Source organism: Trypanosoma conorhini, assembly GCF_003719485.1.
Source record: "Trypanosoma conorhini strain 025E chromosome Unknown Tco_14.4_contig_00674, whole genome shotgun sequence".
NCBI classification, from domain to species: Eukaryota; Euglenozoa; class Kinetoplastea; order Trypanosomatida; family Trypanosomatidae; genus Trypanosoma; species Trypanosoma conorhini.
The window spans coordinates 1-9,361 of record NW_021704767.1 but is presented as its reverse complement, the minus strand read 5'-3'; the positions used below and the strand labels follow the sequence as shown (position 1 = coordinate 9,361).

Sequence of the window (9,361 nt, the reverse complement as noted above, 5' to 3'; positions counted from 1 at the left end):
CCTTCCTGCGCGCCCGCCCCCTGCCACGTGCCTGGGCTTGTGAGCCCGGCACCGGAAGGAAGCCCGCCGATGGAAAACAGAAGGAACACACCGACAAATCCAAGGACAATCGAAAAGAAAAAAAACTTCCCCGTGGGTCCGCTACGTCCTACCTCTCTTCCTTCCCCCCGCACCTCGTCTCTGTTCCCCGCGAGGTGCTCCACCTGCCCCCGGCCCCAGTTCCAATGAACTGCAGTTCCATATCCCCGCGGCGTGGCCGCGCCCTCTTCCCCTGCGCGGGGCCCCCCTCCATCGAGGCGCCCGCACACGGGAAAAAAACACAAAACACTCATGTGTCACAAACACAAAAGGAACGCGGTCCGTGGATCGTCACATTCGCTGTAAAAAAGCACACACACAAAACAAAACAAAACAAAACAAGGGTGTATCCCACGGCAGGCCGGGCCAGAGTCGTGTCATGGCCTGTTTACTGGAAAAGTGAGTGTATTTACAGGTTACAAATTGCTCATGGGCGCCCCGCCTTTAGTTATCAAGCGTATGGATGTAGCGCCCGCGCCAAATGTTGGGCCGCCGTGTGTCTCTGTAAGCCAGTAGCCTCACTGTATTAGTGGTAATGCTCGAGGAAGTTGTTGATGGCGTCAGCTGGTTTGCGCGCGTCACGACGGTGGAGCCGTGCGACGGACGTGGCTCTTCAAGTGGGTACAGGTGGCCGTCGCTCCTATTGCCGCAGCCCGACGTGAGCAACAATTTCATACCTGCCAGCTTAACATCTGGCGTCGGGGAGGGAGGCAAGTTATGGTCACTGCGCCGTACCCAAAAGAACGGATCCCCCTCCGCGGCGTTTCCTTCACTGCCGATACTGGACTTGTTAGCCACGAAATACGAACAACGGAGGTTTTCCCTCATACGGCAGAAAAGAGCGCCATGCTACACGGAAGCGAAGCGGAATGCCTGCGGTAAGGAGGCACCGCGCATCGAGCAGCGTCTTGCAAAGACGTTGAAGTCGGAGGTAGAGGAGGTAGCAATGGCTGTGGTGGTGGGGCCTCGGCCAAGCAGCAGCTGTAGTGCTTAGCGCACACTCACACACATGCGCACAAAAGGAAAAGGCGTATCACTGGGCATTTCCAATGCGTTTGTGCGAGACGAATTCCAGCTGTGCTATTGGGAAAGGAAGGTAAAAAGAAGCAAAAAGAAAAAAGTAAAACAAGCAAAGGAATCACAAGAAGAAGAAGAAAAAACACACGCGTAGAAACATTTTGTGCTATCTCTCGTTGGGGATGGGGAGAGGCAAAGAGGAAGGATTGAAAGAGGGGAGGGGGCCGCATTCCCGTGTGTTAGGAGTTTCTTTTTTTTTTCATTCCGCCAAGGGGTACTACTACCAACCATGTTCGCTTCATATTTTATTTGTTTCCTCTCTCCTCCTCTCGGCCTCATCTGTCCACTACTAAAATTGGAGACCTACTACCGGCAACAGAGCCACGCCACAATAACAGCAGCACCCCACAACTCTGCTTTGCTGCCTTATTTGAAGGGGTTCTTATCGTCCTCGGCCTGGCGCTTCTTCGTCCAGTACTTTTTGTACTTCGACTGGGCAACGCTATCCTGAAAGGGCGGGCGGTACTCTGCCCAGGCCTGGTAGCGGATAACCACTTCGCCCCACGTCAAGGCGCACTTTTCCGCCGGCGGCTCCTCGGCCTTCAGCGCCTTGGCGACGCACACACGATGCGCCAGCTGCGCGTTCTCAAGGTGCTTTTGCAGCGCCTCGCTCGGCGTCATCGATTTGATGGCGTCGTTGGAGACGTCGTGAAAGGCGAATTCGGGGGACATTGATCCGAGCTCTTTGAGGAAATTTGCCTGTATGATAGAGCAGCCTTCACCTGCAGCACGGGGGACTCGCTCGGGGAGATCAAAGAGGAAGCGAAAAAAAAAAAAACGGACATCGAACAAAAAGATGCGTATGCCACGCCGTGGATAGGGGGAAGGGAAGGAGAGAGAGATAACGAGCGAGCGAGCGAGCAAGCAAGCAAAGAAGGATCCCCCTACGCAGGGAAGCAACGGGGCACGGGGCCCCGCATCGTCGGTGGTTGCAGGAAAGCCGTCCACGCAAACTCCGCCTCACTGAACCTCGCAGTCGTCAACGGTGGGTCGCGATGTTGGCCTTCGTCTCGCGCAGGGTGCCGGCGGGGCCGCCAACGGCGGCTGCTCCACGGAGGAAGCGCACTTCTCCTCCTCCAGCTCCCCTCCTTCCCGCGCTTCTGCCTCGGCGGCGCCGGCGCCACTGTCAGCGTCTAACGGCAGTGGGGGCGTCGTGCGGGGCTCCTCCCCCAAGGCCGCGGGGGGCGCACGCTCGGCAAGCAGCTGAGCCGCCACCTGCACTGCCGAGGCCTCGCAAAAAATCACCTCCTCGCGAATGGCAAGCGCCAACTCCTCGCATGATGCTTGGTGTCCTCGGCCCAGCATATCCCCTAGCGTCTCCTGGTTACCCCGCATAGCGGCCTGCAGGCAACGCAACGTGCATTCTTGCAGCGGACGCTGGCACCCCGTCTCCTCATGCGGCGATGTTCGGCAATGCTTGACTGCGTTAAACACACTTTTTAAAAACCCCACGCTGCTTAATATCTGACACAAGAGCTCGTGTGTGCGGCGCGACGAGGACGATGAAGGCGTCGCCGGGGACTCTTCCGAGTCACGCGGGGGACGTGAAACGGCTTCCTCAAATGCAGCAATGCGTCCCGCTTGCTTCTCCACCTGCAGCTGCAGAGCACGCACCTCATGCTCGCGATCCTCCAGCTGTTTCTTTAGCGCGTCCAGCGCAGAGTCGCTTTCCTTTTTTCGAAACTCCTGAAGATGCAGGGCGGTGTTTCTGGCGCTCAGTTCGTGCAAGCGCTGCTCGAGTAGTGCCTCGTGAACGGCATGCGCCTTCAATTGATCTTGGAGCCTCTCGTTCTCAACCCGATAGCGGGAAAGCAGCGTAGTCACGGCCGTATCGGACGAAGCACGCTCCACGGCGCTCAGGCGATCACGCGCGTCCTGCGGGGGATTCACTACAGGCAGGGGGTACTCACCCGGTACCTGCGGCACCGATCCGCCTCGCCCGCCACCAGTGCCACCTCCGGGCAAATAAAAGGTGCTGCCGATGTGTCGCGGACGCAGAATGTTCGGCTGGTCGCGCCACATCCCGCATAACTCTTTTTTTTGTTTTTGTTTTTTCCCCTCTCACGGCTCCGCTAATGTCCCGCTTTCCACGTTTTGTCTAGTGTCTGTGTGCGTGTGCGTGTGCGTGTGTGTTTGGTGAACGCCACGGAGGGGGAAAAGGGAAAGGGAGATGTGGTGAGTGGAACACAAAACAGGCAACTGGAGGGGGAGGGGGCAGCAAGCAAAAACTGAGGATTGGGGGAAAGCCGCCGCCGTTGCTCTTGCGGAAAACACGCAGTTTCACATTTTACTCACACTTCAACACCAGCGCTTTGTCCACACATCCGAGCTTTCCATATCCACGTACTGCTCGGTTTGCCGCCTTTTCCGCAGTTGCTGCCTTGCATTGGTTCAATTGCCGTGTGGCCCCTCTCGCCATACATTGCCGCGGCATTTCTCACGGAAATCAAGACGACGCAAAAAAAAAAAAAAACAAGGTAGAGTAGGAAAGGAAAAAAAAAAAAAAGGAACTATACGCTCGACTTTTTTTTTCAATTCAACTTCAGTCCACATATGCCTGCTGGCCCTCCTTTTTGTCCCACCCCCACTCGCTGCTGTCATTGACGCGCTCGAGTTACCCACCGACTCCGCTGCTGGGTGGACCCTCTACTTTCACTGCGGGGGAGGGGGGATGTCCGGCGGGGACGGCCCCCTTTTTTTATTCCTCTTTTTTCCTTTCGTTCATGGCCTTTGTTTTTTTGTTGGGGGGTTTTCTTCGCCACTCCTTTCACGCGTCTCTAGCGCTGGCGCTGCCTTCCCCGGCATTATTCTTTTTTTTTTTTCTTCGTTCCCCCCTCCCGCGCCTCGTGCTTCTTTCCGCTGCGCTCTGCAGCTACTGAGACGGACGCGAGCCAGCGGAGGACGGCTGGTGCAGGTTGAGGACGTGGCCGCCCCAGGTTGGCTTGGCCGGCCGCAGCGGTGGTGTTGCGAAGAGCCGCCGCGAGTTCTCCACCGTCCAGCAGCTCGCAATCGGCGCTTCTTGCCGTTTTGTCGCCCGCTGCCGCGTCTCGAGTGAGGAGTCGCCGCTGAGCCCGCCAGGCTCGCTCCACGCCGTGATGCCGGACGACGGAATCAAGTCGGAGCCGCCGGAGTAGTCGGAAAAGGTGGGCTCCGGCGAGAAGCCGGACTCGGAGGTGGGCGGAGTGCTGACGGCACGGTAGCGGCGCAAGTAGGCCTGCCACGAAGTGTCTTCGCCGCCGCTGTCGCCGCCTGCCTCACGCCGCCGCCGCGCCTCTCGCATCCGCGCCAGCGTCGTCTCAAAGGCCCGTAGCGTTGACGGCAGCACCACATCCGCAAGGTCGAGCAGGCAAAACTTGATCGTCCCGTGCAGCGGGACATGCGCCGAGGCCTTGTAATGCTTCCTGGTCGCCTCATCCTGCGTAAAGGACACAATTTCTTCCACAGGGGCCTCCACGGTGCCAGGAAGCGGCGTCCCACGCGCGATGGCATCATCGCGCAGCATTTTGAAGGACACGGGGTGCATGTAGTACGGCTGACCCTCCGACTCACCGTACAAATAGTATATCTTTTCGCCATCCAGGTTTGGGCGCCTCGGGGCGAGTGGAGGCGAGTTGCGCGTGCTCGTTTGCGGAGACTGGAAGTCAGCCTCCTGCAGCACCATCTCAAGCGCCTCCTCAGAGAAGTGCAGTACCGCGTCGTCAAACTGCGACAAAGGTCTGGGCTCTGCATTGAGTTGATTCAGCTGATCCATGATAGCTGTGCAGTCGAGGCGGCGCCGCGTACTTTCGCTCTCCGCCGTGGCGAGAATGTATCTGCTGAACGTTGCCGACGGCTCGTGCAGGAAAGGAAGCGGCGGCTCCTCTTCCGGTGGCGCAGTGGCAGCCCAGCGGGGGTCGTCGTGCCGCAGCAGCACGCAGTGTTCCCCGCGTCGCCGGAGCAACGTAAAACTGACACGCTTACCGGCAGATGGGGGCTCAATGAGTCGGAGGATGCACGGCCGCAGCATACCCAGCGTCACAACGTTGTGGCATACCGGGCAGGTGCGCTGCTTATTTTCCTGCTTCAGCCTCGACAGGTACTGCGACATGCACGGCAGGCAGACGACGTGGCCGCAGTCGGCAACCCGCGCGGCCGTTGGAGTTTCGAGGCAGATTGGACACTGAAATTGATCAATCTTGCAGCGCACCACGACCGCGGTGACGGCGTCCCACGGCGGCGGCGCGTCGCTTGAGCGAAGCATGTCGCCCAGCCGCCGGTTTCCATGCGGGAGCCCCGGAGTTGGCCTCACCTCATAAAAGTCGGGTCGAAGCACAAACTGAAAGTTGTGCAGCATGTACGCACGCTTCAGCACGGTGGGGTCAACATTACGCCGGGGTGCGGTGCGACGCGGGGCAGTGCTCTTCGCCTCGCTTTGCCACTCGTACTGAAAGTTGCCGATGTCTCGCGCCTCGACCCCGCGGCTGCCCTTCCGGTGCTTAGGCATACTGTCGCACGCCTGCCTTCGCTGCGGCCTCGCCTGCTCTATTACAACCTCCTTTCCTATCGACTTTTTATCCGACCGGCTCGGCCCCGGTCGCTGCGTCCGCCGCCTCACACGCGCGCCCGCTCGTTCCTCCCGCCAGGGCGCAGCCAAAGCCGGTGTGGGCTACAGCGCAAAGTGTGGTCCACGGGCCACACGTTTTCCCTCGCAGCCGGCGGAAGTACACAGCCAGCGCGGGACACGCGGGGGCAGAGGGAGTGTGAGGCGTTTCACCCGCCGAAGGAGAGACCGCAACAACGAGCTGCCGTGTGGCGACGGCGGCAAACAGCAGTAGGAGCGCCAGCGAGAGAGAAGGAGAGGAGGAGAGATGGAATTGATCGAGGAAAAATGGTGGTCCGAGCCGAAGAGACACTGCGGGAAGTATAGAGACAAGAGGTAGAAAACAACAACAACAACAACAAGGAAGAAGCGGCATGGCACCCACTAAGGTGGTAACACATCAGCGAGAAGCACACACACGCACACACACAGAGAGCGAGAGGCAAAAAGAGCGTCATCCCACATGCCGCTCCACCTCCACAAGAAAGTACGTCCCCGCTGTTACCGTGCGGCTGTCTTGTCGCAGTTCCACACGCAACGCAACACACAGCGGCTGCTGGTCACCGCTAAACGACGGCAAGCCAATGCGATGACGCCACGGCGGCATACGATACGTTGCGAAAACACGGGGCACGGCGGTTACAATATCAAAAGGCGCGTCGGTCAAAAGCTCACCGTGGGTCAATGTCTGCTGGGCGACGATGGTCCACATGCCGTTTCCCTCACTGCTGACGTGCGGTGCCAGCAGGCCTGCGGACGCCAGTGTTCGACAAAACTCGGCGACGCAATCGTCCAGCCGCCACGGTGGGACCACGTCGCTGCTCTGCATCCCGCCCTGAGTGAAGGTTGCCCTTTGCAAAATCGACCCGTCGGCCAGCCGCCGCGCCTCCCCAGCAGTTGCAAGCCGCAGCGACGCCTCATCCTGGTCGCTGTGGGGCAGCGGCGCCGCAAGGTCTTTGCCTCGCCCAGCAAGCGCGGCACTAGAAGAGCCAGTAAGAATCATCGTAGAGATGGGCTGATACGTGCTACTGTACAGCGACAAGCGAAGGTCCTTTTGCTCGCGGTGCGACGGCGGCGCCAGCTCCACGGCCCCCATTGCCGGATGCTCGTGAATAAGCGGGGAGTAGTGTGTGAGGTACACGCAGTTGAGCAGCCCCACCGCGCGCCAGAAATCCTCCATGGGGGCATGCAGCATCTTCACGTGGCTGTCACGCACAGGCCGCGGCGTCGTCGCAAACTCAGCAAGACTGTGCAGGAGCGAGTGATAGTACCGGCCCGAAACACCGCAGTGGTGAAAGGGGAGGCGCTGAAACGGCATAAGGTTCGGCTGCTTGAGGAAGTTCACGGAGAGCGCGGGGCCCGAGATGGTTTGATACGGCTGTGCGGCGGCCACAAGCAGCTTCCACGGAAGCTCCACCGCCGTATCCCGCACTGGGCGAGGAACAGTTGTCATCCTTGCCCTGTGTGTGTGTGTGTGTGTGTGTGTGTGGCCGGCGGAAGCAAAGAAGTTTGTAGCAGCAGCAGCAGCAACAGCAAGAATATGACCAAGCGGACCCATGAACCCACAGTTTGCGCTGGAGAAGCACCCACAACTTTTCTGCCACGTCAGTTCCTCCGGCCTCGCTGCACCAGAGCGAAGGCGTCGAAGCAAACGGCTTGCAACAGAATACTGAAACGAAAACAACAGGAATAATTGATGTATTCTTCCTGGCTCCACGCCAAAACAAAAGCAAACAAAAGCAAACAATAACAAAAAACAAAAAAACAACAACAATGTCTTACCAGCGCAAACAAGGGGTTTGTAAGGCAAAGAAAAACACTGACGCCCGACAAGAGGGAAGGAGGAGTAAGAAGAAGAAAGCATACGGGAAAAAATGGTCAGGCACAGCAGGACGACTAACGGCAAATCTTCACTTGAACCAGGTAGCTCATTTTGCACTGGGCAACGTTATAGATGATGTGTTCGGGGTATATCAGCGAGGAGGCAATCGCTTCCTGCTTCACGCGTCCTTTCGGCCACAGCACGCCATCCACCACCTCTGCGCCAGCTGGATCAGGGAAGTAGCTCCCCACACCTTTTGTCGCGTCGGTCCCCGGCATTGGCTTCTCCATGTACGCCGCTGCAGTGAGGCTGCTCTGCTTCCCCAGCGCGGCCTCACACAGCAGCATGAGACCAACGTTCGTGTCTGCCGCCGCGTGGCAGTAGCTTGCCGACTTCGTGCAGACGTCCGCGAGGTAGATGCCTTTGCCAAACATGTATCCCGTGCACGGAGCCTCTGGTGGGGCGATGCGCAGGCCCTGGGAGAGGATGCCGATGAAATTCGTGACGCGAGAGCCATGCCACAGCATCTGCCGATTGCCAAGCTTCTTGAACGCCTCATATCGCTCTTCCTCGCCCTGGCGGCAAATTTTGAACACCCGCGTCACCTCAACTCGGAAATTGTGGCTCGGACCGTGCGTGTTGCGCGCGTACTCCTCAATGCGTCGGAAGTCAGGGTCGTCGCGGGGCAGCGGCGTCAGCTCACAGTTAAGGCTGCGATAAAGCTTGTCGTTGGGGTGGAGGTCCTCTGAGCCCTTGGCGCCGAGGAGGGAAACCGCGATCTCCAGTTTGCCCAGTGTCTCCAGCATATCCATCTTTTGACGCAACAGTTCCTCTGAATTGATGACGGGGGGCCGACGGACACCAACGGCGTGTGGGATCAGCGTGTAGAATTGGCTTGACAGCTCCGCCAGCTTCGGGCGTGCCTTTTTCATCTCCCTCTCTATCAACTTTAGCACTTGGTATGCGCGCTTGATTTGTGCCTGGGATATTTTCCCCAGCGGCAGCCTCTCCATGTTAATCTCCAACTCCCGCATCACCTGCGTCATCTGGCTCTTGGACCCGATAAGCTTCATGAGGTCCTGCAGTTCGGTTGGCAGCGCAGACTGCACCGGCCCTTTACTTCGCCGCCTCTTTTCCTCCTCTTCCTCCTCCTCCTCCTGCGCTCCATAATCGATGTCCATCAGCTCGTACCGTCCCGCAACTTTTGAGAAGTTCGCCCGATTCGACCAACTGTTTCCCGTCTTGCTGGCGAACTTCGTGTAAAATGCCTGCCTCGCAGCCGCATCATCATAAAACTCCTCCGTTTTGTTCTGTCCGTCGTAACCCACGCGTCCCCAGCGTGTGAAGAGGTAGTACATGGATCCAGAATCATCCTGCAACAACTGCAGAATAAAGTACTTGTTTCTGTTGGCAGAAACATGGGTTTGGTTCAAGGTGCACTGGTACACGTCACCGTCTCGTTCGTACACGTGGCAGGTGCTCACTTTCCCCGAGAATACGTCCACAACACCTCGGCCCTTCTGAAGCAGGCGCTGACGCCGACCTCCATTCGTATCGCTAGACGACGTCACTGAGTTGCCAGCCGCACTTGTCGCAACGGAAGGCGGCGCCGCGACGGCCGCTGTTGCAGCTCCACCCTTGACGGAGTTTGCTTTCACTGCCTTCTTGACGGCGGGAGCAGCACTCTTTTTGGCTGTCGAAGCCTTCTGGCTCGCGGGTGCTTTCTTAGCAGCAGAAGCACCCTTGGCTGGAACGGCCTTCTTGACGGCGGGAGCAGCACTCTTCTTGGCTGCCGAAGCCTTCTG

At 58.5% G+C, this 9,361-nt stretch overlaps 6 protein-coding genes across 6 annotated transcripts, besides 10 other annotated features; 1 reads left to right on the top strand and 5 right to left on the bottom strand.

The window, feature by feature from the left end:
- Nucleotides 1-382: 382 nt before the first annotated feature.
- Nucleotides 383-420: a microsatellite.
- Nucleotides 421-613: 193 nt separating this feature from the next.
- Tco025E_07974 (uncharacterized protein) lies at nt 614-1,072 on the top strand (the record flags this gene model as incomplete). Its single annotated transcript, XM_029374831.1, has 1 exon — nt 614-1,072. One exon carries the CDS (start codon nt 614-616, stop codon nt 1,070-1,072), a length of 459 nt encoding a protein of 152 aa, XP_029225038.1.
- A 104-nt stretch (nt 1,073-1,176) lies between these two features.
- Nucleotides 1,177-1,237: a microsatellite.
- A 284-nt stretch (nt 1,238-1,521) lies between these two features.
- Nucleotides 1,522-1,827, bottom strand: Tco025E_07973 (uncharacterized protein; the record flags this gene model as incomplete). The annotated part of the gene is made up of 1 exon (XM_029374830.1): nt 1,522-1,827. One exon carries the CDS (start codon nt 1,825-1,827, stop codon nt 1,522-1,524), a length of 306 nt encoding a protein of 101 aa, XP_029225037.1.
- A 162-nt stretch (nt 1,828-1,989) lies between these two features.
- Nucleotides 1,990-2,025: a microsatellite.
- Nucleotides 2,026-2,115: 90 nt separating this feature from the next.
- Tco025E_07972 (uncharacterized protein) lies at nt 2,116-3,177 on the bottom strand (the record flags this gene model as incomplete). The annotated part of the gene is made up of 1 exon (XM_029374829.1): nt 2,116-3,177. One exon carries the CDS (start codon nt 3,175-3,177, stop codon nt 2,116-2,118), a length of 1,062 nt encoding a protein of 353 aa, XP_029225036.1.
- Nucleotides 3,178-3,256: 79 nt separating this feature from the next.
- Nucleotides 3,257-3,294: a microsatellite.
- Nucleotides 3,295-3,613: 319 nt separating this feature from the next.
- Nucleotides 3,614-3,661: a microsatellite.
- Nucleotides 3,662-4,027: 366 nt separating this feature from the next.
- On the bottom strand, nt 4,028-5,638 carry Tco025E_07971 (uncharacterized protein; the record flags this gene model as incomplete). The annotated part of the gene is made up of 1 exon (XM_029374828.1): nt 4,028-5,638. One exon carries the CDS (start codon nt 5,636-5,638, stop codon nt 4,028-4,030), a length of 1,611 nt encoding a protein of 536 aa, XP_029225035.1.
- A 438-nt stretch (nt 5,639-6,076) lies between these two features.
- Nucleotides 6,077-6,096: a microsatellite.
- A 49-nt stretch (nt 6,097-6,145) lies between these two features.
- Nucleotides 6,146-6,165: a microsatellite.
- A 23-nt stretch (nt 6,166-6,188) lies between these two features.
- Nucleotides 6,189-7,187, bottom strand: Tco025E_07970 (uncharacterized protein; the record flags this gene model as incomplete). The annotated part of the gene is made up of 1 exon (XM_029374827.1): nt 6,189-7,187. The coding sequence occupies one exon, from the start codon at nt 7,185-7,187 to the stop codon at nt 6,189-6,191; it is 999 nt and encodes a 332-aa protein (XP_029225034.1).
- Nucleotides 7,188-7,195: 8 nt separating this feature from the next.
- Nucleotides 7,196-7,223: a microsatellite.
- Nucleotides 7,224-7,247: 24 nt separating this feature from the next.
- Nucleotides 7,248-7,269: a microsatellite.
- Nucleotides 7,270-7,454: 185 nt separating this feature from the next.
- Nucleotides 7,455-7,508: a microsatellite.
- A 122-nt stretch (nt 7,509-7,630) lies between these two features.
- Tco025E_07969 (putative poly(ADP-ribose) polymerase) lies at nt 7,631-9,361 on the bottom strand (the record flags this gene model as incomplete). Its single annotated transcript, XM_029374826.1, has 1 exon — nt 7,631-9,361. A coding segment is annotated over one exon (1,731 nt), but the record flags the coding sequence as incomplete, so codon positions are not given.